Below are 27963 nucleotides of genomic sequence, written 5' to 3' on the forward strand. Positions count from 1 at the left end.
GTGGGTAGGCCTAGCGCCCGCAACAGGAAATGCCCCAAAACACTATCTGGACACATCAAAATTATCAAATACAAAACAATTTTTTTGGGGGGAGGAGGGGATCTGGGTTTTTGGTCCTGGTTCAGCTGCAATCTAGGGAAATCTACCAAACCCAGCCATTTCTGAAAACTAGACACGAGGGAGTCCAGGAAGGTGCGACTTACCCAGAATCCTCAGCAAACCTCAAATTTAGCTAAAAAAATAGTGTGGGATCTACGCACCGGGACAAATTTCCTACCACCCAATGTTCCCCTCAGTCTCCCAGTAAAAATGATACCTGACTTGTGTAGGTGAGGCAAGTGCCTGTAACAGGGAAAAGCCAAAAACATGTCGAAATTGAGGTGGGAACCAAAGCAGGCCCAAAGGGCAGTTGGGGGTGGTGGAGGGGGGGGAACTAAGGCTAACAAGTGCAGCAGAATTTATTGGTACAGATGGGACAATGTTGGGTGGTAGGAATTTTGTGGATTCCTGCAGATTTCATCACAAACATGTGGGGAAAATGTGATTTTCAGCAAAGAAGGAAGTTTGCAGGGCATTGTGGGTAAGAAAATAGTGCGGGGTGCATGTGAAGCACACCACCCTGGAATCAACCAGATGTTTAGTTTTCAGAAGCGTCTGGGTCTTGTAGATTTTTCTACATGGCAGCGTCCCAAAGTAAAAGTGCAGCCCTCACCATTCTAAGTTGGACGATTGAGAGTTACTAAGCTCTCATTGCCCAAATGTAAAACCAAAACCCGAAATAATCATTTTTAAAATTCCATGCCATCTAGTAGACTCTGCCTCCGGAGTGTGGCTCGGGGGTAACTGCTTAATCTGCCCACTGGTGGGCAGAACTTTGGCACCATTTATTTGGGGTGGGGGTATGACCATACCCCCACACTTATTTTGAAAAAAATCTTTGCTGGTCTCTGGTGGGCTTTCTGCCCCGGCCTTCCAAGATTAGGCCGATCTGCCCCCAAGGGGGCAGATACGGCCAACAGTAATGTGCCCCCATGTGAAGCAACCCTTGTCCAAGGGGCAGCCTCCCCTCCCCTTAAGCCCACCCCCCCAAACAAAACACCAATCCCTGGTGTCTAGGGATTCTTATAGTTGGGGGTAATGAATTCCATAGTTTGGCTGCTTGAACTGAGAAGGATGTAGCACCTATGGTCTTTCTTGTATGGTGTTCTAAGGTGGGGTAGGGCTCATGCAACTATGCTGTCAACTGGTTAGTGCACCCTGCAGTAGGTCTGTAAGGGCACAGGCAGTGGGTTGATGGCATGGCACTGAGTGGAGTGATAAGTCGACTTAGTCATTTTCTCCCCACCAGCGCACACAAACTGAGGCAGTGTGCATGTGCTGTGTGAGGGCCCCCCCCAGGGTGGTCCTAGCTGAAGTGGTGATTTTTTTCCTAATTCTCTCTGGACCTGCTGCCAAAAGTGGGGCTTTGTCCAGGGGCTTGGCATCTCCACTAGTTGGAATGCCCTGGGGCATTGTAACACAAAGCCTGAGCCCTTGAGGCTCATTGCTAGGTGTTACAGATCCAGTAAAAGGAGTGGGGGAGGGAATGTGTGAAGGCCATCAACCCAATGCAGGCCTGGTTTCTGCACTGTGCCAAACACCCCCCTACCCCAACACACCTAAGAAAGGATCAAGAACTCCAATGGACATCAGCACACTGTCCAACCAAGAAGTCTTTAAAGGGACTCATCTCAATCCAGACGCGTGGGTCCCCACCACTCTACACCCAACGCCCATGGCCTGTGTCCAGAGAAAACAACCCAGAGTATCCCCAGGCTACTGACAATGTGTCCACCCTGGGCTAACCTCTGCACCCCCACGCCGCCTGCAGAGGGAATCTCCCCCCCCCCCCCCCCCAGTTACTGTCCGGGGTGAATAAACAGACCTAGAACCACTGCAGCCCCCAGGCCCGTGAAGAACCTACCACTGGTGTAGCAGTGACCAGCAGGTGGCCCACACCCTTGCCCAGTCAGTGGCTGGGCCAGAGAAACCCCCTGTGCCCTGCCTGCAACATCTGAGTGACCCCCCGGGTCTCTCCATTGAAACCTATTATAAACCTGATGCCCTGTTTGCCCACTGCACCTGGAATAGGAGCACCCAGTCTCCATAGAGTCCATGTTATTTTGGCTACTGTTTGACCTCTGCACCTGACCGGCCCTGTGTTGCTGGGTGTTTGGGGTGGACATTAACCCTCAACGTTAGGCTACCTATGCCCCAGAGACTGAACTTTTAAGTGCTTTACTTATTGTATTAACCAACCTGTACTTATATAATCCATACAACACTGGCATCAGTGTGGGCTTAATTATTCTGACAAGTTTGATATTAAACTTTCCAGTATTCATGTAATGCCAACCTCCCAGCCCATGTACTTTACATGGCCATACTGCATTTACAATGTCTTAATTGACACACTGTAGGGGCTTATTGCTCATGCGGCTATGCCCTCAACTGTGGTGTAGTGCACCCTGCCTTAGGGCTTTAAGGCCTGCTAGAGGGGTGACTTACCTATGCCACAGGCAGTGTTGTGTGCATGGCATCCTGAGGGGGATGCTATGTCAACTTTGCCTTTCTCCCCACCAACACAATCTGCAATGGCAGTGTGTGTGTTGGGTGAGGGGTCCATTAGGGTGGCACAACAAATGCTGAAGCCCTGAGGGACCTTCCCTGGTCACAGGGCCCCTGGTACATTTTACAAGGGGCTTGTGTCCCAGGGGTGTGCCAATTATGGAAACAATGGTATATATTTTTTTTTTTTTAGTGAAAGAACACTGGTGCTGGGGTCTGGTAAGCAGGGTCCAATCACACTCAAGACAAGTCAGCATCAATATAAGGCAAAAGGTGGGAGCAACAGCAACAAGGGCCATTGTCCTACAATGCTGCAATATCCTGGTGGGACTGTCTAGCCATGTAGCCAGGTACCAGTCTGCCTAATTCATGAATGGAGACAGTCCATTCTCCTATCTCAGCACCAGCTGAGATGTCACAAATGCACACACCACCACATCCCTTAATGTCAACACTCCAGTTTCTTACCAGTAAAGTCTAACGAAAGAAAGGTGCTTTTAAATCAAGGGACATGATCCAGCACTCAACCAGTCACTTCTCACCAAGAAGCACAAAGAAACCAGATGAAAAGGGATTAAAATTCACTTTACTAAATACATTACCATCACATCGCACAGCCGGTTGGTGTTACTTTACATCTTTTATCCCAATGCAAAAGAAATACATGGAACAAGGCTTAGACAGTCATGGTTACTGTTGCATTGAGTCCAATCAGCTTGGGATACAGTATATTTCCAAGAACGACCTTACTAATTGCCAGACAATGAACAGCTACAACACATTATCAAAAGGAACCATATTTAACAGATGGTCAAGAAGACACTACACTTGCCCCAAAAAACCAGAGGCCAATGTGTATGTTAATTAAAAAAAAAATACTAAAACCCCTTTATTGAATTAACTGCATGATGGGGTAAATTGGGCATGAAGTGAGCCACAAGATGTGAAGACAATAGGCAAACTAAACCAAAAGTCCCTTTTTAGGGGGCAGTTATCTGCAGGGCTTGGTGACAAATAGCACAGCTTCAGGAGAAAGGAAGCCACTGCTTGGAATGATAAAGGTATTGGGAGAGGACTTTATCCAGGCAATACCAGGAGAATATCAGCTTTGCACTGGTCGAACACGATGCAATAAGCCATTCTATTTAAATTAAAAAAACAAAAGTGAAATATGAAAGCTGTTCAGGACAGCACCAGCTTTGTCCACAAAATAGACGTGAAATATCACCCTGACATAATAGCAAGGGCCCTCCCAAAAACAAGGGAGAAGGAGTCTAATATCTACGACGTTTATTGGGCCCGAAGTCTCCACCAGGTGTTCCTCTGTTGAAACCAGGCTGCTGCTGACCTGTTGCCAGAGCACCTGCAAGTCCTTCCATTGCACTGTTCTGGCTAAAGCGGTCTGCAGGGGGTGGAGTCTGGATAAAGAAAGAAACAGGTCAGTAGGTAAATCTTTCAGTATACTGTACAATAAGTTTAGTTACACCAGCTTACTTAAGCCCCCAAGCATGCCACATCTTACCTCAGGATCATCTGCACACAAAAATTTGTAAGAGACAGGTCCTGAAACTCATTTGACCAATAATAGAAATTTCTACAAGGGCAATTACTGCAAAAGCTGCTGGGAGACCAATCACGTGTATGACAATTACAACATTAAGACATGAGAGGTCAAAGCACATGCTGCCCAGAGAAGATAATATTCAGGATCTCCCACAATCTGTTGGCAAACTAAGCCTCCCTCCCACCAACATGAGGGTTCAGAAAGTAACAAATGTGTCGCCCTTATGTTGGCTTATTTTACAGAAGAAAGTTAAACTGTTCGACAGACCCTACACCTTGGTTATAATCCCCTAAAGCTGTTTCTTACCCTATAGTAATGGTTGTGTTCCTGACCAACACGTCTTATTGTTGGTGTGTTCTAACAGCTTGTATTGCTTTTAACAAAATCTATAAAGTATAAAAAAACAAAAAGGGCAAATTAAAACAGTCTCTCCAAATAGGGAGCAGCTGCCCACCTGTCTGCCCCAAATTTTATGACACTACTGGGAGAATTAATGTGTGCCATTTAATATGTCTACCTCCAAGTGTGGTGCCACCCCCACCCAACCCCTCTTTTCCTACTCTCCCGAATTAAAAGGCAGCCAATAAAGGCTAACATCAATCCAATGATCCACTACTCACTAGCACCCAAAAAAGTAAACTAGCAGCATGCCACTAATGTGCTATACGTTACCATTCCCATGGCACTCCCCTCAGGCATAATTGGTTGAGCTGTGGCTGCAGTGGGTGTCCCTGTTCCTGCTGCTGCACTGGGCGGAACACTTGGAGCACTTGACATCGAGCCACGGTTGTTCATTCCCATTGCACCTAGGACAATAAGAAAATTATGGCAAGTCCAAGAATGTCCAGCAAGATAATCTTCAGGTTTATTTCCATGTTCATCTTCAGATCAAACTCCAGCCAACACTTGTACATTAGAACTTCCTTACAGTTAAAATTTTAGATCAATTCATGTCCCTACTTTAATCAACTGCTCAAATAGCTCTGTGTTGCTTTCAAGACTTTCCTAGCCGGTAACTCTAATCACCTCAATAAATTTCTCATCATATTATCTATTCGCTTCTGCTATTACAACACTGCGAGTACACCTCCTGTTCCATGTAGTTACAGAACATGCCCGACACCAAATTGACAATTACCCCACAGCCTTACAGCACAATAGCTCTACAGCCAATAAGGTTTAGTTAGACTCTTCGGTCAGCTAAACATTAAGACATGACAAAGAAAAAAAAAAAGGACTGATTTTCTGAAAAGGTGTGTAATTCACTGAGGTGGGTAGAGAAACACCCAACCTCCACCACTACAAATGAAAGTGCAGAAGTACTAGCCGCAGCACTAGATGTTTAAACCTGGCTTTACGACTTGTTCAAAATATGCTGGTTGTAAACTATTCTGGGCAGGTATCATAGCAAAAAGTAATTTCTTTACCGACAATCCCAAATCTGTCAGAACGAGTCACACCCCAGTTGTGCAAATATGCAAGATGGAAACTAAAACCATAAGGTCTGCTTTAAAAAAAAAAAATTTGACTGCGGTGTGAAAAACGGTGCACTCTTGGATAATCATAGGCCCTTTGAGATAGAAAAAAGCACCACACCTGGCCCCTGAGCCGTATGTTCAGTCATTACAGCATTAAGATTTACTTTCAGGGACACTGAATAAAGTGGGTGTTTTTCCTGTGGTGTTCAATGTGGCAGGAGGCTGATCTGACCACAGGTGTCTAAGCAAAACCTTAGACATTGTAAGTGCAGGGTAGCCATAAGAGTATATGGTCTGGGAGTCTGTCAAACACGAACTCCACAGCACCATAATGACTACCCTGAAAACTGGGAAGCTTGGTATACTTCTCAGCACAATAAATGCACACTGATGCCAGTGTACATTTTATTGTGAAATAAACCCAGAGGGCATCTTAGAGATGCCCCCTGAAAACATACCCAACTTCCAGTGTGGGCTGACTAGTTTTGCCAGCCTGCCACACCAGATATGTTGCTGGCCACATGAGGAGAGTGCCTTTGTCATTCTGTGGCTAGTAAAGCCTGTACTGGGTGGAGGTGCTTCTCACCTCCCCCTGCAGGAACTAACACCTGGCAGTGAGCCTCAAAGGCTCACCCCCTTTGTTACAGCGCCACAGGGCATCCCATCTAGTGGAGATGCTCGCCCCCTCCGGCCACAGCCCCACTTTTGGCAGCAAGGCCAGAGGAGATGAGAACAACAATGAGTCACTGGCCAGTCAGAACTCCTCCTAAGGTGTCCTGAGCTGAGGTGACTGACGTTTAGAAATCCCCAACAGATTAGGGATGTGCCCCGCTCCCCTCAGGGAGGAGGCACAAAGGGTGTAGCCACCCTTCGGGCCAGTAGCCATTGGCTACTAACCCCCCCAGTCCTAAACACACTCTTAAATGGAGTATAAAGGGGCCCCCAGAACCTAGGAAGATAGATTCCTGCAACCTGAAGACGGACTGCTGACCTGAAGCCCTGCAGAGAAGACGGAGACACCAACTGCTTTAGCCCGAGCCCTACCGGCCTCTCTAACTTCGAGAAAATCTGCAACAGCAACGCGTCCCAGCGACCTCTGAAGCCTCAGAGGACTACCCTGCATCTAAAAGGACCAAGAACTCCAGAGGACAGCGGCCCTGCTCCAAAGAAACTGCAACTTTGCAACAAAGAAGCAACTTTTAAAGACCACACGTTTCCCGCCGGAAGCATGAGACTTTCAACTCTGCACCAGACACCCCCAGCTCAACCTGCGGAAAGCTAACTCTATAGGGAGGACTCCACGGTGACTGCGAGCCCCTGAGTAGCCAGAGTTGTTCTCCCCCCCCCCCCCCCCCCCCCCCGAGCCCCCACAGCGATGCCTGCAGAGGCAATCCAGAGGCTCCACCTGGCGGCGACTGCCTGCTTCAAAGAACCAGACGCCTAGTAAAGACACTGCACCTGCAGCCCCCAGGACCTGAAGGATCCGATCTCCAGTGCAGGAGCGACCCCCAGGAGCAGCCTCTTCCTAGCCAGAGTGGGTGGTGGCTACCCCGAGGAACCCCCCCACCCTTGCCTGCCTGCATTGCAGAAGAGACTCCTGTGTCTCTTACCTGCTGGCAGACTGGAACCGGGGCACCCCTATTTCCATTGAAGCCTATGCGTTTTGGGCACCACTTTGCCCTCTACACCTGAACAGCCCTGAGCTGCGGGGGTGGTTACTTTGGGGTTGCCTTGAACCCCCAACGATGGGCTACTTTGGATCCAACTTTGAACCCCGTAAGTGCTTTACTTACTTGTGACACTAACAAATACTTACCTCCCCCCAGGAACTGTTGAATTTTGCACGGTCCAATTTTAAAATAGCTTATTGCCATTTGTGCCAAAACGGTACATGCTATTGTGATGATTCAAAGTTCCTAAGATACCTGAGTGAAATACCTTTCATTTGAAGTATTACTTGTAAATCTTGAACCTGTGGTTCTTAAAATAAAGAATATATTTTTCGATATAAAAACCCATTGGCCTGGAATTGTCTTTTGAGTGCGTGTTCCTCATTTATTGCTCGTGTGTACAACAAATGCTTAACACTACCCTCTGATAAGCCTACTGCTCAACCACACTACCACAAAACAGAGCATTAGAATTGTCTTTGCCACTATCTTACCCTCCCAAAATATATAACTGATAAAAACTAAAGATATTTGCAATATACAGTATTTCACTTTCCCTTGCACGAATGTGACCTATTCTATTAGTGTTTTCCAAATCAGCAGGCAAAACATTTGCACAATCCATCGACTGCTCTTTTATGAACACTGCAACAGAGAAAGGGGTTTCTTGATTTGTTCTCTCAAGGTAGTCTTTACAGCTAATATATGCTGGCTGCAGCAATCTAGCAGGCTACCAGAAGACAATATCTGCCCACCTAAAGCCTTACTTGAGCTCAAAAGAACTGCAAACATGCTCTTGTGGCATCCTCTCAAGAGTGCTGAAGCAATGCTGAACTGGACCTCAAGCTAAACACGAAATTCAGGCTACATCTGCTGTGTTTCAAGACTTAAGTTTTTACACTTTTCCCCTCAGATGTCATTTTTTGCAGTTAGTTGCATTTCTCTACAGGACCCAGCTTTGTCACTGGCTTGGTGAGTGGTGGACACCTATAACTTTTCCCCTATTAGTGAGACAGGGTCTAGGAAGCCAGGGCTCTCTAGTGGTAGCTGTGGTGAGCAGGAGTATAAAGCACTTGCAATACCACAGCAACTCATCACATGAAAGGAACCACAGTGCTATTTCAGTATCACTGAACTGGATTACTTATAGGCAGTTCCCCCAACTGGAGGGAAAGTGTTGGGGGAATAGCGGAATAGTTAGAAGGGAGCTGAACATCACCCCCTATGTTACCCTCCCCCCAAGCCTTAGTTGCTCCTAGAGTCACAGTGCACATGGGTACAGTCCTTTAGGAGAGGCAAGGGCTCACTGTCTCCCAAGTTGTTGGACAGCAGAACCCCCGAGCACCACCACCTGTGTTGGAGGATCTTCCCAGCAGCCAGTTGAAACCACTCCCCTGTCCACCACCCCAGGGCTGGTGCCCAGAGCTCCCCTGGTGGCCACTAGATTCTGCCATCTTGAATCCAAGGTGGCCAGAGACCTCTGGGAGCATCCAAGTGGTCAGGTCAGTTGACGTCATTCTCTCCCCCCCCCCCCCCCGCCTTTCAGGGTCTCTTGGGTGGGTCCTCAGATCTGATGTGCAAGACCCCAGCAGCACTCCTGAGACGTTCAGAGACTTCTGGCCAATGGAACTGCAACTGGACTTCATAGGAACCTACAATCTGCAGCTACAGAGACTACTCCGCTCCGTTTCTCCAGCAACTTCAACATTTCCCTGCCTGGTCATCCAAGGGCAATGATTCTTCAGCCTCCACAAAAAAATAAGACGTAATCTCCATTAGAGTGAATGAGTCACTCCCCTGCATTCGCAGGAACCAGCTGCAACAATGACTGACTGCTGTATGGATACTGCATCACAGGTGGCCTGGAATGGTCCCCTGCAAGCTGTCCAACTTTGGAGGAAAAGCCCTTGCCTTCCCACGCAGGACAGTACACCTGTGCACCGCATCTCTTGCAGCTACCAAGGCTTGCTGGCATCTCCTCAAAGATCTTCAGGCTGTGTGCTGCATGGGACATCTCAGGTGTGCTGCATGGGACATCTCAGGTGTGCTGCATGGGACATCTCAGGTGTGCTGCATGGGACATCTCAGGTGTGCTGCATGGGACATCTCAGGTGTGCTGCATGGGACATCTCAGGTGTGCTGCATGGGACATCTCAGGTGTGCTGCATGGGACATCTCAGGTGTGCTGCATGGGACATCTCAGGTGTGCTGCATGGGACATCTCAGGTGTGCTGCATGGGACATCTCAGGTGTGCTGCATGGGACATCTCAGGTGTGCTGCATGGGACATCTCAGGTGTGCTGCATGGGACTTGCCTGTGGCTTTTCTTTGGACTCCCTGCACCGCTGAGGCTTGGTGTTTTTTTCACACCAGTCTGACTGCAATCCTCCATCCGGTGCGAGATGTCAAACTTCATCTGCTTCAGTGCTGCACTGCCAACTGTCAGTCTCACGCTGACCAACTCCTGCATCCAGACTGGTGGGTAGGGGCTACTAGCACCAGACACTCCAACTGAAACTAGACCCGATCCCATTTTCCAGGTCTTTCACTTCCAGGATCCTTTAAATCCTTTGAAGGGGTGGGTGTTTTGGTAGAACCAGTAACTTACCTCCAAGGTCACAGGGGTGGTAAGGGGGGGGGGGGGGGGGGGGGGGGGGGAGAATAGTAACCCAGTACTACTTACCTTTGGGGTTTCCTAGTAACTACAGCTTACCTTTTCTGATTTCACTTACTTGGGCGGGGACCCCAATCTTTGCACTCAACTTTAAGTATATGGTTTAGTCTCCCATAGGTCTTTAATAGGGCCAACTTTTTTCAATTACTATTTAAGCCTATTTCCTGATTAGTACTGTACATAATGTGTTTACTTACCTATTTGAGAATTGCCCATCTAGTGTTTTAGTGTTACTAACAAAAAAAGTACCTTTGATAGTAACTGATTTTCATGTGTGTAAATGTGTGAACACAATGGTACTGCATGAGCTCTGCTGGTCTCATCCACAGCTACCTCTAGAGTACCGTGGCTTCCTATACAGACTACCTCATAAGGGGATACTTGGACCTGGTATAAGGTAATAATGCCTTAGGTACTCACACCAGGCCAGCTTCCTACACAAGGGCTCTTCAGGCTCCAGCCCTCAGCAGTCCTTCCTGTGACGCACAGCCATCTGTGTGCTTTTCCTGTGATGTGGGACTCCTTTCTAGGTGCCTCACCTCAACTCCTGTGCTTGCTGCCTGTGGAGGCTGCCGCCTCCTGCAACTTCACTGCTGAGTCACCCCAGGACTCCCCTCTGGGGGTTGAGTCTGCCTTGGACCTTTCTGGTCCCCAGCAACTCCACTTCTAATCATCCACATTGGTCCTTGCCAAGACTTCGTGTTTTTTCCACACCACTGACTTCAATCCGACTGCATCACTCTAGGAACACTTCAGCTGCTCCTGTGCTATACCACAGACTGTCTTTGTCCACTGTCACACTGGTCCCGCATCCAGACAGGTGGGTAGTGGCTCCTGCCACCACCAGACACTCCAATGTGAACCGACTTGGTCTCCTTTTCCAGGTTTCCTTCTTCCAGGATCCAATATCCTTTACTGAAATCTTTTTGGTGGGCTTGGGGAGAACCACTTACCTCTTGTCCTGGTAGGGCAACTTTCACATTCCACTTAGTATATAGTGTGTCTCCCAAAAACTGTCTACCAGTTACTAAAGGCTTACATGAGTACACCAGTGTGGCAATTGTGGGGTGTCAAGGGTACCAAAGCAACAAAATGTACAGTACAGCACAATCACAGGGGTCCTGGTTAGCAGGATCCCAGAGAAATCATTGCAAACACTGATAACCTGGCAAAAAGTGGGTAGCTGTGCCAAAAAGTGTGACTTTCCTACACAATTCACCCTTAAGAAGGACAATAAGACTAACACTGCCTAGTTGAGTCTTCATTGTTTAAGTGGGACTATCTGAAGTCTATCTGCAATGGAGTGGTTACTCCCAGGTTTATGTTCCATGGTATAGTCTTGTCCCTGAAGGGAGATGAACCACCTCAACAATTTGGGATGCTCTCCTTTTATGTGTTTAAGCCATAAGAGGGGCTTGTGGTCTGCCTGACCAAGAAATTGAGTGCCAAACAGGTATGGCCTCAACTTCAAGGCCCAGACCACAGCAAAGGCCTCCTTCACTGGCTGACCAACACTTCTCCCAGGGGGTATGCAGGAAGTTGGCTCTGTATATGCTCTCTCAAAGTGAGTGTACACAGAGGCCAAGGGTTCCCCTTAGAAGTTGATAGTGGCAAAATTAGATAATGCTAATGCTCTATTTTGTGGCAGTGTGGCCGAGCAGTAGGCTTATCAGAGGGTAGTGTTAAGCATTTGTTGTACACAGGCAATAAATGAGCACATGTGCTAAGATTTAATTCCATGCCAATAGGTTTTTATACAGAGAGTATTCCACATGTATTTTAGTTAAGCTGACATGAAGTTGGCACCTGTCAAACCACCTCCTTCGGAATCTCTACCCTGGTAAAGATACCAGTAAGGGCCTAGCCTACTGCAAGAGCTAGATCAAAGGAGAATTGCTTCAGAAGGTCTGGTAGTATGATGCACTACTAGCAGTATGTACTGATTTCCTGAGGCTTTGGGTGGTTCAAGTGGACCCACAAAGTCCATACCAACCCTTTCAAAGGGAACCCCAACCACAGCCAGTGGAATGAAAGGCACCTCTGGGTGACCACCTGCCTTACCACTGGCTTGGCTGGTGACACCGGAGTTACAAAACTCCTTCACTTTTTTTGGACATATTGGGCCAGTAGAAACGGCCAATTCCAAATTGGTCGGTCCAGATGCCCAGCTAGGGAGATTATGGGCTAGATTGAGGAGAAACTGCCTAAACTGCTGAGGCAATCGCTCCTGGTTGCACCAGGTTTGGGGTCTGTGTACAGGAGTCCCTCCACCCAATTGACACAGTTGCTTGTTGTCTCATGCCTTTGAGAGGGACAAGTTTTCTGCGAGTCTAGGGTCTGTTGCTGTTCAGAACTCACCCCCCCCCGGATTTGGGATGGTATGAACATCAGGTCTATCCACATCTACCAGAACAGCTATTAGATACCAGCTAGGTGGACGAAGTGTTTTTAGCATACATATGACCACCTGTAGTTTAAGGAGAATGTAGTCGCAGAAAAAGCCACTGGCTCAACAGTAAGAATACTGGGACGGTGGTTCTGAAGGAGCAGTTACCCAGAGGCCTTTGCCAATTTTCAGGATGTCCCATGAAAAGGAGTAACTACGGTCAGACAGTGGTTTCATTACATCACATGTTCTATTCAGGAATGCTGCACACTGGTCAAACAAACTAGCTCAGTTAAGGAAAAAAAGGAATCAATACATATTTTCAAATCAAATGCTTAAGTTGGAGCCGAAAATGCCTCAATTTGAAAAACTCATGATCACCATGGTAGGCTTTTGAATGTTGGCCCTTCAATGTTAACACCCTACCAACAAGCAACAAGTTCCTTGACAGGTTGAGCAATTAGCCGAAGAAAAACAAAGCCACTCTAAAGCAGTCTCAATGCATGCCAAAATCTCCAACATGATCCATCCAAGACGGACAGTTAAAACAGGCCAACAAACACCAATGGCCAGGCAGGTTAAAGTGTAAAGCCATTCCAGAAAATAGTGATCGAATGGTAAAGGATTCAGTTTGGTCAATGACAGAAAAAGGTAACTCATCTTCTGGAGCTAAAATGCTGCATGAAGCACTAGAGAACAATTTCTTCACTGCATATAAGCAAAAACAGAATGTAGCCACAATGTGATAGGGCAATAGAATAAGGCACAACTGTAGAATGCTGAGCCCAGTTTTTCACTGTATCCAGCATCCAAGTCTAAAGGTTTAAACAGAAGCCATTCTTACCTCCCATGGCCATCTGTCCCATTCTCATCTCTTGCTCCCTCTGAAACACAATTAGATGCATGTTAACACATACAACTATACAGAACTTTCAATCTTGTAATTTGTCAGTATCTAACTCAAGATATTTACTCTACCAGGCTACACTTCCACAGTACCACAGCAGGAGACTGTTTTGCAACCCAAGGCAAACTAGTCATGCAAAGATATCCCCAGGTTACAAGCGTAGTCAAAAATTGGACAAAGGAGCAGCTGGGATTCCACAAAAAAAGCAATTAGTACACCTGGCAAGGAAAGCAAGACATGGTAACAGTGGAAAGAATTGCATAATGAACACCAAGCTAAAAGGAAGAGTCCACTTCATAGGGTGAACACCAGGACCAAGAATGTTTCCATGCATAACAGGAACATAGTAATTTAAGTATCACTTAGAGGAAAGAAAGGGCTTGAATTCAGTTGAGGGTCTGTTCATACACCACGCACAAAAATCTCAATGAAGCACTAGATTTGAGAAGGCAGGGTTACACCACACCTACAACTGATCACAAGTCTGAGCTTTCATGCAGATTTAATACAAATTGCACAAAAACAGAAAGTCAGATTCAATATAGCCCATTGAAAGTTTTTCTGAATCCTCATTGCTATAAAGATTACCATAATCATGACCACTGGAGTTAAGCGGCAGGAGAGGAATATTTGAAGTATGTTGCACGCACAGGTTAATTATGTGCACACTGACAATTACTTCATTTTGTCATTTCTACATGTTACTATTTTTATCAAAGGTTTTACCTCAGTATCAGTTGAGCACTCAAAGTTGAGCAACAAGCTACAGAAAGGAGGCCAGTCAAGCTGCAGAGGCATTCCACTGAGTAGGACTAGGCCACTGAATATTCAGTAACTTACGGTCCATTTGCTAATTATGCAGATGTGGCAAATGCAGCAAATTATACAAAAAATCATAATTCCAGTGGACAGTTTCAACAGGCAATCTTCTACCCTCCTGGGGACAAAATGGTGCCCACTGGGATAGTCATGCCACACTTACCAGGAAGTGGACACTAGGGAGGGGCTGTGGCAGACCATTGCCTACAAAATGCATACTACCTGAGGCACCCAGAACTCAGATCTCAACCAACTTCGAAGGACAATTAACCTTCTGCACTCAGGAACCAGCAGAGGCTGCACTATTGAGGGCTGCACCTGTGGCAAGTGGAGAGGGACTGTGTCCTGCTCAAAAAAAAAAAAAAAGAAAAAAAAAAAAGCTGTCTCTGGAGCCCAGTCAAGTGATTGAGCACCAGCTGACTGGCCTCCAGTTGGCAACACCGGGACAACAGCTGAAGAAGCTTGCTGGAGAAAAATCGGTAACCACAAGTCTTCAAGCTCCTACCACTCCACTAAGATCGAATACCAGACGCACAGAGCTGCACCCAAGTTGGCTGAAACCAGGAGTGCTGGTTAGAGGAGCCCCAGCATAGCTCCTACCAGCATTTCGGGTTTTTCACTCGACAGGATTTTCCTCCCGCTGCTTTACCAGCTCAAGCCCAGGAAGGCAGAACAAAAGGATTTTATTTGGAAAGGGGGGGGGGGGGGGGTGTTTACATGCCTTGGGAGGAGTAGCAACCTCAAGCCACTGGTATGCTTTGATGGGCACATTTGGTGCCCTCTGTTCATACACTAGCCTACACTGGTTCAGGGACCCCCAGTCCCTGCTCTGGTGTGAAACTGGACAATGAAAGAGGAGTGGCCACTCCTCTGTCCATCACCACCCCAGGTGTGGTGCCCAGAGCTCCTCCAAAGGGTCCCTTGATTCTGCCATCTTGAATCCAAGGTGGGCAGAGGCCTCTGGGAGCATCTGAGTGGCCAGGTCAGCAGGTGACATCAGAGCCCTCTTATACCTGGCTAGGTGACCAATCACACTTTCAGGGCTATTGAGGGTCTCTTGGGTATCCTGGGCCATGGCAAAAAGAGGGTACTTTCCTACAAGCAGCATAATTACAACCACACAATTCGAAACTAAACCATGCTTCAATACAACAGCCGTACAGACATCTTGAAGTCTACCACTTGAAGGGTAGAAGTCCAAAATGTATACTATAGGGCACAACAGTAAATGAATCTGAGCCATGCCATGGTACCCGGTCCATTGATACAGATTTGGTTTTAGATGTATCCAACACAACTCATTTCCTGACCATACAGAAACAGTATGTCTTGCAGCATGCTTAATCATTTGGAATATGAAGATCTATACACTGACCGCATCACCCTATTCCACTGAATGTCCACAAGGACATCAGTCATTACTTCATAGTTAAACGGGACAGGTCTCTAAACGTGCCCATCAAAAAGGTTCTATAACTTTCACACTGCTGAATACTAAACTTGATTGTTAGGGTTGCAATTATTGGAAAATGGTTACTTTTCACTATTAGATACTCTTACACAGTGTAAGGAAATGCCTCCTTGGCATGGTTACCCCCTGACTTTTTGCCTTTGCTGATGCTATGTTTTGAATTGAAAGTGTGCTGAGGTCTGCTAACCAGGCCCCAACACCAGTGTTCTTTCCATAACCTGTACTTTTGACTCCACAATTGGCACACCCTGGCATCCAGATAAGTCCCTTGTAACTGGTACCTCTGGTACCAAGGGCCCTGATGCCATGGAAGGTCTAAGGGCTGCAGCATATATTATGCCACCCTAGAGACCCCTCACTCAGCACAGACACACTGCTTACCAGCTTGTGTGTGCTAGTGAGAACAAAATGAGTAAGTCGACATGGCACTCCCCTCAGGGTGCCATGCCAGCCTCTCACTGCCTATGCAGTATAGGTAAGACACCCCTCTAGCAGGCCTTACAGCCCTAAGGCAGGGTGCACTATACCATAATTGAGGGTACCAGTGCATGAGCACTGTGCCCCTACAGTGTCTAAGCAAAACCTTAGACATTGTAAGTGCAGGGTAGCCATAAGAGTATATGGTCTGGGAGTCTGTTTTACACGAACTCCACAGCACCATAATGGCTACACTGAAAACTGGGAAGTTTGGTATCAAACTTCTCAGCACAATAAATGCACACTGATGCCAGTGTACATTTTATTGTAAAATACACCACAGGGGGCACCTTAGGGGTGCCCCCTGAAACTTAACCGACTATGTGTAGGCTGACTGGTTCCAGCAGCCTGCCACACTAGAGACATGTTGCTGGCCCCATGGGGAGAGTGCCTTTGTCACTCTGAGGCCAGTAACAAAGCCTGCACTGGGTGGAGATGCTAACACCTCCCCCAGGCAGGAGCTGTAACACCTGGCGGTGAGCCTCAAAGGCTCACCCCTTTGTCACAGCACAGCAGGGCACTCCAGCTTAGTGGAGTTGCCCGCCCCCACCGGCCACGGCCCCCACTTTTGGCGGCAAGGCTGGAGGGAACAAAGAAAGCAACAAGGAGTCACTGGCCAGTCAGGACAGCCCCTAAGGTGTCCTGAGCTGAGGTGACTAACTTTTAGAAATCCTCCATCTTGCAGATGGAGGATTCCCCCAATAGGATTAGGGATGTGACCCCCTCCCCTTGGGAGGAGGCACAAAGAGGGTGTACTCACCCTCAGGGCTAGTAGCCATTGGCTACTAACCCCCCAGACCTAAACACACCCTTAAATTTAGTATTTAAGGGCTCTCCCTGAACCTAGAAATGAGATTCCTGCAACTTACCTGAAGAAGAAGGACTGCTAAGCTGAAAAACCCCTGCAGAGGAAGAACAGAAGACACCAACTGCTTTGGCTCCAGACTTACCGGCCTGTCTCCTGCCTTCCAAAGAAACCTGCTCCAGCGACGCTTTCCAAGGGACCAGCGACCTCTGACTGCCCAGCTTCAAGAAAGACTAGAAACTCCCGAGGACAGCGGCACTGCTCCAAGAGAACTGCAACTTTGTTACAAGGAGCAGATTTAAAGACCCCTGCAACTCCCCGCAAGAAGCGTGAGACTTGCAACACTGCACCCGGCGACCGACTCGACTGGTGGAGAACAACCAACTCAGGGAGGACCCTCCGCCGACTCTACGACTGAGTAACCAAAGTTGTCCCCCCTGAGCCCCCACAGCGACGCCTGCAGAGGGAATCCCCAGGCTCCCCCTGACCGCGACTGTCTGAACTCCATTTCCCGACGGCTGGAAAAGACCCTGCACCTGCAGCCCCCAGCCCCTAAAGAAACGGAACTTCTGTGCAGGAGTGACCCCTGTGCAGGAGTGACCCCCAGGAGGCCCTCTCCCTTGCCCAGGTGGTGGCTACCCTGAGGAGCCCCCCCCCTTGCCTACATCGCTGAAGAGACCCCTTGGTCTCCCATTGAAAACTGAAGGAAACCCGACGCGTGTTTGCACACTGCACCCGGCCGCCCCCGCGCTGCTGAGGGTGTACTTTCTGTGCTACTTTGTGTCCCCCCCCCCCCGGTGCCCTACAAAACCCCCCTGGTCTGCCCTCCGAAGACGCGGGTACTTACCTGCTGGCAGACTGGAACCGGGGCACCCCCTTCTCTCCATTATAGCCTATGTGTTTTGGGCACCCCTTTGACCTTTGCACCTGACCGGCCCTGAACTGCTGGTGTGATAACTTTGGGGTTGCTCTGAACCCCCAACGGTGGGCTACCTTGGACCAAAAACTCAAACCTGTAAGTGACTTACTTACCTGTGAAAACTAACAATAACTTACCTCCCCCAGGAACTGTGAAAATTGCACTAAGTGTCCACTTTTAAAACAGCTTATTGTGTTTTATGTGAAAAGTATACATGCTAAAGTAATGATTCAAAGTTCCTAGAGTACTTACCTGCAATACCTTTCAAAAGAGCTATTACATGTAAAATTTGAACCTGTGGTTCTTAAAATAAACTAAGAAAATATATTTTTCTATAACAAAACCTATTGGCTGGATTTGTCTGAGTGTGTGTACCTCATTTATTGTCTATGTGTATGTACAACAAATGCTTAACACTACTCCTTGGATAAGCCTACTGCTCGACCACACTACCACAAACTAGAGCATTAGTATTCTCTTTTGACCACTATTTTACCTCTAAGGGGAACCCTTGGACTCTGTGCATGCTATTCCTTACTTTGAAATAGCACATACAGAGCCAACTTCCTACACACAGGCAGTGCTTGGATAACATCTTGTCTATGTGCACACAAACTATCACGGGTTAAATAGTAGGCAGCACTTCAAAGCAAGATGAAAAGGAAAGCTTCAAAACTCACCTCCCATCCTGAACTGCCTCTAGGGATATCTGTAGCAAGCGGATGGCTCTGCATTGAATGCATACTTCCACCTCCTAGAGCGCCTTGAGAACCTCCATAGCCTGATTCCTGCAAGGAAACAAACAAGGGAATGAGAGGTCATTCAAGTGTTCAGGCAGTAAACTGCCCATATGGTTAGGTTTAACACAATATACGTTTATCCCTTAATAGGTAGATTTTTCTAGTTGAGAACCAAGCCCAAAGTGCACACAACTACAGCATTATGGAAGCCATAGTTTGCTTGTAAAAGGGAACCAGTAGTAAAATGAAATACTGGCCATTATGTAGGAATTAAGGGAAAATGCACGTGGTTGAAACCCTGCCAAGAATAGCATGATTCACTTTACCGAGTTAGCGAAGCTGGCCTTAAAGCCTTCTTGCTGCCGTCTGATCATTTCCTCTTGCTGTCTCCTAGCTTCTTCTTCGCGTCGCCTACGCTCTTCCTCAATCCTAAGAACATGACAAACAGTTATTGATTGAAATTTTAACTTTAGATAGATACACGACCTGAAAAGCCACCACCATGCAAGGCAGACCACATCGCAAGAGCATCCCCCACCCACCAGTTCTGTTGGTTGCTTAAATTGCAGTTACCGATGAAAGTCATACTCTGGCTAGAGAAAAAGTTTACAATGTGATCCACTGAAGGTTCATTTATACCAACAAAGAAGCGCCTTCAGTTCTACTCTATTCTGAAATGTGTGAACTACAACAAAGTATCCTACCTGAGCTCATACTGTTTCCGCTTCTGCATTTCTGCATTGTGATGCTCCTCCATTCGCCTTAGCTCCTCTTCACGCCTCATCAGATCTATTAAAACAAGTGCACGTTAAAATGATGGAAGCCAGTTGCCTACCTCAGAGAAGATAAATACAGCAAGCACCAACCTTGACGGATCAGCATGACCTGGTGCTCATGACGTGCAGCCTCCATCTCTATCTCCATCTTCTCCCGGGCCTCCTTTATATTCCTGTCCACCTGCTCTTGCTGCTGTTTTTCCATTTCAATCAGCGCTTTCCATCTCATGGCATACTCATACTCAAAGGAGCCAGGCTGCGCAAAGCGAGGAGGCTGCTCCCGTTCCCTGCAAAGCATCAGTGAAGAGCAGTTCTCTTAATCGGGGGGCTGAAGTAAAAGTTTACAGTTCACAACATCACTGGAGTTAAACAATTAACAAAGCCTATAGGCCTAGTCTTTGAGACCAACTGGTGTTGCAAGTTACTTCTGGCACGCTGTGCAGTCAGGACAACAGGCATCAAAAAGGATGTGGTCTCAGAGGACCTTCCACTGATGTGCACATGCATGTGGCCAGCAAAAGGGTTGGTGCCATTTGCTTTCATTTTTTATTTAGATACAAGAGGGCAGACAGTGATGCATTAGAACTAAAAAAAACTTTAACAAAAAAAGTCCGAAGGTGTGGAGTAACGGAGGAGTAGATAGAGTATGAAGTAAAAAAAGATGCACATGGAGGTAGGGTACACTACAGCAGCCCACTGGTGTGGGGCAACATGTAGCACAAGATGGGGAAGAAAAGGACATACAAGAGCAAAAACAGAGCTAAAAGGAAGTACAAGGGAGACAGAACTAAAACTGTCAAATACTTAAGAAAAAACACAGTTGTAGACCCTACCGCTGATCCACCAATGTAGGATGCTGGCTCTGTATATAGTATATCAAAATTAGAGCGTGCAGAGTGTCCAGGGTTTCCCCAAATGCTTAAGAGATTGAAAAAGTAATACTAATGCTCTCTTGATGTAGTGTGGTTGAGCAGTTAGGTTTAGAGGGTAGTGCAAAGCTTTTGTTGTACACAGGTAGTAATTCCATGCCCACTGTTTTTATACAGCAAAAGCACTTTATTTCTAGAACCACAATATTCTGATTGCAGGCAAGTACATTTGCAAGTAGCAAGCATTTTTATCACCACTGTTTCAATTTGGCAAGTTAAACGGTTTTCAAATAAAAAGCCATAATCAGTTTTAAAAGTCAATTTTCAAACAGTTCGGGGAGAAGAAAGTTAGTACGGTACATGACGTACAGTTCCACTCTCCAGGGGTTAGGATGTCCATGGGTTGGGGTTCAAGTTAAACCCCCCCCCCCCCCAAACACCCACCACTAGCAACACAGGGCTGGCTGGGTTTAGAGGGGAAAAGGTGCAAGATGTAAAATTGGCTCCTATGGATATTGGGGCACTCAGAATTAGGCTTGCACCAAACGCACCATTGAGCAGCATGGCCGGGTGCAAACAGAATCATGCTGTTAAATAGGAACTGTAGGAAAAGGTCACTGTTGGCATGGTTAACCCCTAACTTTGCCTTTAGTTGATTCCAGCTTTGAAAGTATGCTGGGACCCTGCTAACCAGGCCCAAGCACCAGTGTTTTCCCTAAAACTGTGCCTTTGTCTCCACAATTGGCACAGCCCTGGCACACGGATGAGTCCCTTGTAAAGTATACCCCTGGTACAAAGGGCCCTGTGGCCAGGGAAGGTCTCTAAGGGCCACAGCATGTGTTATGCCACCCTGGGGACCACTCACTCAGCATGCACACTGCTTCACACCTTGTATGTGCAGGTGGGGAGAAAAAGACAGTCGACATGGCACTCCCCTCAGATTGCCATGCCCATAACACTGCCTGTGGCATAGGTAAATCATCCCTCTAGCAAGCCTCACAGCCCTAAGGCAAATGCACTATACCATAGGTGAGGGTGTAGCTGCATGAGCAATATGCCCCTACAGTGTCTACGCCAATTCTTAGACATTGTAAGTACAGGATAGCCATACTGAATATATGGTCTGGGAGTTTGTCGAAAATTAACTCCACAGTTCCATAATGGCTACTGGGAAGTTTGGTATCAAACTTCTCAGCACAACACACACTGATGCCAGTTTGGGATCTGATAAATGTACACAGAGGGCATCTTAGAGATGCCTCCTGCATGCCAGCCCAGGAGACTGACTAAGTGCTTTACTTCAACAAAGAGAGGGATCAGGAGAATTAGAGGTCCAGTGTACATACTCCCAATACGTATAATCAATAACAAAAGTACACTGTTCCTAACTCTAGGGTGAACAATTAAAGTTTAGGAGCTAGAGCCCTCACACACCCGTAAGGGTGTCATGCTTCATCATCGGGAAGCTCCTCGTCAGACCGGCTGGTGCAATATCTGACGGGCTCCCGTTTCGGGGGCTCTTTGCCGAAGATCTTTTTATATATATGGTGGCTGCTGTTAAATCATGAAGGTCAGACACTCAACTGTCTATCCAGAGGGGTTACGATCAAGATTAAAAACATACTTAAGTGGAAAATGAGAGTAATGCTCAACCACTTTAAAAGCCTTGAGTACTGGGAAATTGTCACCTGACCCCTAGGGTCTGGTCAACATGTTTGTATGTGTGAGAGATAAATAACAGTCACTTACATTTGTGTGAACTGTCTCGTCAAGGGTCTGAAACAAAAAAAGGTCACCCGCCCTCTTCGTGTGGGGGGGACCCTCGGGGAGTAGCACGATCCAGCCTATAGTTTTATATAGGCGTCCTCAATTTGCCAGTACTCCAGGCTTTTAAAGTGGTTTAGCATTACTCTTTCCACTTAAGTATGTTTTTAATCTTGAGCGTAACCCCTCTGGATAGACAGTTGTGTCTGACCTTCATGATTTAACTGCAGCCACCATATATATAAAAAGATCTCCGGCAAAGAGCCCCCAAAAGGGGAGCCTGTCAGATATTGCACCAGCCGGTCTGACGAGGAGCTTCCCGATGATGAAGCATGACACCCTTACGGGTGTGTGAGGGCTCTAGCTCCTAAACTTTAATTGTTCACCCTAGAGTTAGGTACTTTTGTTATTGTTAGTGCTTTACTTACCTGAGAAACTCAACCAAACGTACCTCTCCCAGGAACTGTGTGATTTTCTCACTGTGTCCACTTTTAAAATAGCTTGCCATTTTAACCAGATGTGTGTGTACTACTGTTTTAAATCAAAGTCCTAAACTTACCCGTGTGAAGTACCTTGCATTTTATGTACTTGCATCAAGTCTTGTGGTGCTAAAATAAAAGTAAAGCTATTTTTCTATATAAAACCTATTGGCCTGGAGGAAGTCTGAGTGTGTTTCCTCGTTTATTGCCTGTGTGTACAACAAATGCTTAACACTACCCTCTGATAAGCCTACTGCTCGACCACACTACAACAAAATACATCAGTAGTATCTAATTTTGCCACTATTAACCTCCAAGGGGAACCCTTGGACTCTGCACACACTCTCTCACTGAGATTGTACGTACAGAGGCAACTTCCTAAGCCATTTTATACCAAATGGTGTCCATTACTGTTTGGTTCAAAGTTCTAGCTATGCCTATGCAAAGTACCTTACATTTAATGTACTTAGCTGCAATTTGAATCTTGTGGTTCTAAAATAAGAAAATAATATTTCTATATAAAAACCTATTGGCTTGGAGTTGTCATTGTGTGTGCTCTTATTGATTGCCTGTGTGTACCACAAACACTGACTACCCTCAGATAAGCTTTACTGCTCGACCACACAACCACAAATAGATCATTAGTATTATCTATTATGGCCTCTGTCAAGCCTCTTGTGGAACCCCTGGACTCCGCACACTCATTTTGAAATAGTATATACAGAGCCATTGGTACAACTGAAACCTAAATTAAAAAGAATGCTAGCTGGCAGTCAAACCCACCAGGCCTGGGCAAAAGGAGTTAGCTCTTACTGAAAAGACTGGGCTAGGGAAGATTGTGAAAATCAGATGCTCACACAGGCTTTTGTATTATTGAACCAATTTTGATGGACAGGCAGACTGATATGCGATCGCAGGGTAATGTATGGTCGGCTAGTTATTGGAGTAAAGTAGTATGGATTCTCCCTGCATGAGTAGCAGTGCTGCTAGTGCTTGGCGAGCGAGAATTCATCACTTTGCTGGTGGCAATGCCATCTACCAAGACTTCTCTTCTGGTACTCCTGTCATTAACTCACTCCTAAACTATCTCCAAAAAGCTATTCTTCGATTCCACACCCAAAGTAAACGTGGTCTAGACGAAGTGCTGCCAAGCAGTTGAGTCGGCTATCTACTAGGATCCGAGGAATTCTGGTCCAGAGTACATTTCAAGTGTTCTGTGCAAACACCAAGAGTCCCAGGCTGAACTGGTGCATACAGTGCAATCTCCGTTTTTCATGATATGGCTGCTTGTCACGAATAGCTTGGAAGTGAGCCTTCAACATACTATCAATTCATAGCATGATTCAACCAAATAGACTAGAACCTGAAGACACTCCGGAATACAAAGATTCAACTATACTAGTACAAACCACTACACGAGTAATAACCATGGGGTGGAGAGGAGACAACCCGGCTTCTCATTAAAACACCAACCCACAGAAATCAAAGGGGGGGGGTTCACTCACTTGTGAAACATTTGGTTTTTGGGGATGAGTTTCTCTGGTAATCCCTCCTCGTTGTCGTACTGCTCCATGGGCTCAACGGTGACTGGACGAGGAAACCTGCAATGGCAACGACCCATTTTAAAATATCATTCAGAACCCTTTATTTCATTATGATACCTGGGGTATGAAGTAAGACTCACGTGGTTAGGAGAAGGGATCCATCACAGCATCGGTCCAAGGCTTTCCTGGCAGCTGGCTTTCCGGAGAACTCGACAATGCCTTTCCCAGTGGGCCGTCCCCTGTCATCCACGATGACCACAGCTCTCTCCACCAAACCGAACATGGAAAAGGCTTCCTCCAGGAGCTCGTTGGAGACAAACGGGGGCAGGTTGCGGACCTGGAGAGCTGCGCTGTGACATGCAAAGCGGACACGAAGCTGCTTGCCACGCAAGGGCAAATTATCCAGCTCCACCTTGGCTATCTCAGCGAGCGTGCGAGTTTCCTGGAAACAAGACCCATTCTATTAGAATAGCAAAGTTACTAAGACAAGTTTAGTAGCAGCCTGAGCAACTGGACATGAATAGATCAATTATTTATCTTGTCAAGCAATAAGCTTTGTGGAACATCTGGGTTGGTTTACTGCAACAAAAATCTGTTAAATACAGATGCTATACCCGTTAATTACTGTGTGCAATAAAATCACAATTTACGACTGGTGCAAACAAGTGTTTGATGTAATGGGTCACCTATAATCAGGCTAACTTAACTGTTCGTACCTAGATATCTATGAATTCCTGCTCTCATCTTATCACACTTATCTACTCATCACTCTTATGTCATGTCTCTATCAAACTATCCTCCATTCTCACTCTGACTCATCCCAAATCCCTCCTACCACTTTCATCTCCTAAATATCTCTGCCCAAGCTCTTACCTCCACATCTAACTCACCAAACCTCACTCTACCTCTGTGACCTCCCACACAACCCTACTAAATTCTCCTGCATTCATCTCACCCTGCTACTATGCTCTCCCTAATTCTTCCCCCTCCGCCCCCCTTTACTCATCCCAAGCCTTTGGGATGAGTAAATGAAGGATATACTCCCAATTAACACTTCTGGATTTCTTTCCTCCTCCACCCCTCCATTACTCCAGTCAATCTAACTAACAAACTCTCATATCCGCGGCTCAAATTAACTCATAATACTAAAACTGTACTCATTATTTAACAATACTAATCCATCACTAATTCTTGTTGGGTTCCGAAGTAGCGTGCTACTCATCGAAAAGCGCTTCGCTGCCTCGTCAGGGGTAGTAAGCGCTATATAAATACGATTACAATACAATACCCGAAATGGGATAGTAGAAGTAACAGTCAAGTTTTCCACAGCAGAACACATGGTCTGCCTTGCTAAGCCGTTCACATACGAGGCCCCGGTTCACACTGCTGAGGTTCTGGAGTTTTCTAGCCGGTGCTTTCAGGTTCAGAGGAGATCACCAGCTTTCTAAAGTCTAATGCTTCAGGTGAGAACAGATCTGGCCTAGAAATTTACTAAGCTTAAACTGGAGTGCTAATGTTCACCTTTGCCATGTATGGAGTACTAAACAACAAAGTGTCTGGGGCACATTTTACTGTTGCCACCAGTCAGACTCCACACCACCACACGGGCTACACAATCACAGCAAGCAAATGCGCTCGACATGGACTGACAGTACAAAGGTCTGTGGTTTAACAACAGCAGAACTTTACATACGGACTAGGGAAAACACTCATGGAAAATGAGAGCAAGACCTTTATGAACAGTAACATGTGACCCAGCAAGCACCTGTATAGGTCCACAAGTGTCCTCTGAAGTCACTTACCAGGCGGATAAAGCCGAACCCTTTGTCCTTGTGGATGAAGACCTCCCCAGGCTTCCCATACTTCTCGAACAGCTTCCTAAGCTCTTCCTCGGTGATGTCCTGGGGCAAATTTCCCACAAAGAGACGACTGCGCTGAGTGAACGTCTTCTCTCCAGGCTTACGGAAGTTGGTCAAGTCAATGGTGAGACCATCATCTAACGAAGAAAAGAAAATAAGGTTTGTTGGGGCCACAGGGTCTAGGATGGGTGCTTCGTACTTTGTCTGCAGATAACTCAAATCACCACAGCAAACACTGGGATAAACAGAAAAGACCGCCACTAAAATAAACTAACTATATCGTGGCAACTCAAGCCAGATTAAGAGAAAGGAACGATGACCATAGCAAAAAGCAACATGCACCATAGTATGTAAATAACTCGACGGGAATACCCCACTGGGAGAGCCAGCAAAGCCCCAAGAACGTAGAGAATCCCCACCTAATTTGCCTCGAAGCAGTCAGGTCTTACCACAGCGTGACGTTAAAGCAGGTGTGCTTATAAAAAAAGATTCAAAGCACTGATGGGGTCAGCAGGTGGGTTATTGTGACCAAGATACAAGATTATATAAAAAGGACCAGACTTCAACCTAGAAAAAGGTGAAAACAAACGCCGGGAACTAGGAAACGGCATAAGCCCTCTTGCCCGGAGACTTACTGACGCTGGGGACGGGCTCCTCCTCTTCCTCGCCGTTGGTGGGAGACAGCGGCTCGTCCTCCATGATGTAGTGCTGCGGGAAGGGGTTCATTTGGTATTGGGGGTGCCGCCGGGGAGCGTGGTTTTGCTGCTCCATCCTGTAGCCACGGTTGCCTTGCATCATCTGGAAGGGAATTCAAGAGCTGCTTAGGGCGCTGCGCCAAAGCCTCCAATCACTGCTCCTCACTTCCACTCTTACCCGGGTCATTTAAACCCAATCCTCTAATGAAACCAAGACTAGGGGGACGAAGAGACATGGGGAGCGCCACCCACCGGACTATCAGCTCTCCCTTGCGAGAGGCCATCTCCCACCCCATCACACCTCCACGCTCCCTTGAAATTGTTTAAGCCACTGCCCCGGAATATAACCCATTCCCAGGGCCCTGGACCCCTGAAAACAATGTCAGCCCCTGTACTGAAGCTACTCCCAGCACCTAACTGCGCTCTCCCGTCCACCCCCTGGAGGACGGTAGACAAGTGCCCGAGGACTAACTAGATCACTCTCCCCCGACTACCGACCATGGCACCACCAGACGCCCCTGGTACCCTCGCCGGTGCTCACCCGTGGAAGGATCCCGGTACCGGTGCTGGGATAACTTTAATAGCCCCGGACCGTCACCTCTACCCCCGAGACCCCGCAGCAGTCACGAGCCCGGTCAGGCTCCGGCCGGGGTAAGCTCACCCCTCGGGCCCGGGAACAGGTGGGAGAAACCCGGCCGGCCCACCGCGGCAGAAGCCAAGGACCCACCACCACGCAGCCCCGAAACGGAGGAGACGAGAAGTCACCGCTCCGGGTGGGAAAGTGCTCCAGCCCCGGAACGGAACCACCCCCGGGCCGGAGAAACAGCCACCCCCGGAGGAATGGGCCTGCGCCGGGCCGCTCTCCGCCGGGGGGGCCGCCGCTCACGCAGCCCGCTCTACCTCAGGCCTAGACGCACTACCGGCGGCCCTGGACCGCGGCTCCCGCTAGGCCTCAGCGACGGAAGCAAAGCCCCCAAAGACCCCTTACCTTTGCGGATCGACGGGCGCTGTCCGCCCTGCGGCTGAGTGGTCTACGGGCGCTGCTCGGGGAGAGGACGGGGGAGCGGGGTCGCACGCGGGGTGAGTAGCGGGGGAAGGGAGCGGGAGGAAGCCGGGCCTGGGACGTCGAATTTCCTCAGCGGCCTCCGCGCGGGGCTAGCGAGAGAAAGAGCGCGTACAACCGAACTTCACGTGCACCCAGCCCCGCCTTTATCACCACGGGTCACGCCCCGCGTTGCTGCTCATTGGAGATCTGCCGCTGCTTGTAACTAAGAGCTAAGATTATCATTTGACGAGGCGTTAGTCAATCTAAGGTGGTGGAAGTTCCGGTTCTTCAGCAACCGGTGATTGGCTCTTTTAGACGTCGATGACGCGATGGGCGGGGCCAAGGCCGACATTTTGATTCTTTCTAATTCATGCTAGGTTGAGGACGGCCAGGCATAGGAGAGAAAGGCGATCTG

At 47.5% G+C, this 27963-nt stretch overlaps 1 protein-coding gene across 2 annotated transcripts; it reads right to left on the reverse strand.

The window, feature by feature from the left end:
* Positions 1-3173: 3173 nt before the first annotated feature.
* Positions 3174-27685, reverse strand: NONO (non-POU domain containing octamer binding). 2 transcript variants are annotated; one of them, XM_069209202.1, is made up of 13 exons: positions 27492-27685; positions 26444-26606; positions 25752-25945; positions 24090-24391; positions 23911-24006; positions 19384-19580; positions 19222-19306; positions 18844-18946; positions 18458-18565; positions 13224-13263; positions 4844-4977; positions 4478-4557; positions 3174-4025 (listed from the first exon to the last, which is right to left on the reverse strand). In XM_069209202.1, the coding sequence occupies exons 2-12, from the start codon at positions 26604-26606 to the stop codon at positions 4513-4515; spliced, it is 1467 nt and encodes a 488-aa protein (XP_069065303.1). In that variant the 5' UTR covers positions 27492-27685; the 3' UTR covers positions 3174-4025; positions 4478-4512. The 2 variants fall into 2 exon arrangements, with proteins under 2 accessions (XP_069065303.1, XP_069065298.1); XM_069209197.1 differs by lacking the exon at positions 4478-4557.
* Between the last annotated feature and the right edge of the window lie 278 nt (positions 27686-27963).

The sequence above is a fragment of the Pleurodeles waltl genome, chromosome 2_1, assembly GCF_031143425.1.
Source record: "Pleurodeles waltl isolate 20211129_DDA chromosome 2_1, aPleWal1.hap1.20221129, whole genome shotgun sequence".
Lineage (NCBI taxonomy): Eukaryota > Metazoa > Chordata > Amphibia > Caudata > Salamandridae > Pleurodeles > Pleurodeles waltl.

Bases quoted from the DNA above. Each gene is read 5' to 3' on its own strand.
- NONO (XM_069209197.1), bottom strand. From the start codon at position 26,606: ATGATGCAAGGCAACCGTGGCTACAGGATGGAGCAGCAAAACCACGCT. The intron at 25,946-26,443 runs GTAAGTCTCCGG...TTTCTTCGTTAG, and splicing joins GGAGCCCGTCCCCAGCGTCA to ATGATGGTCTCACCATTGAC. The intron at 19,307-19,383 runs GTTGGTGCTTGC...TTGTTTTAATAG, and splicing joins GGTCATGCTGATCCGTCAAG to ATCTGATGAGGCGTGAAGAG.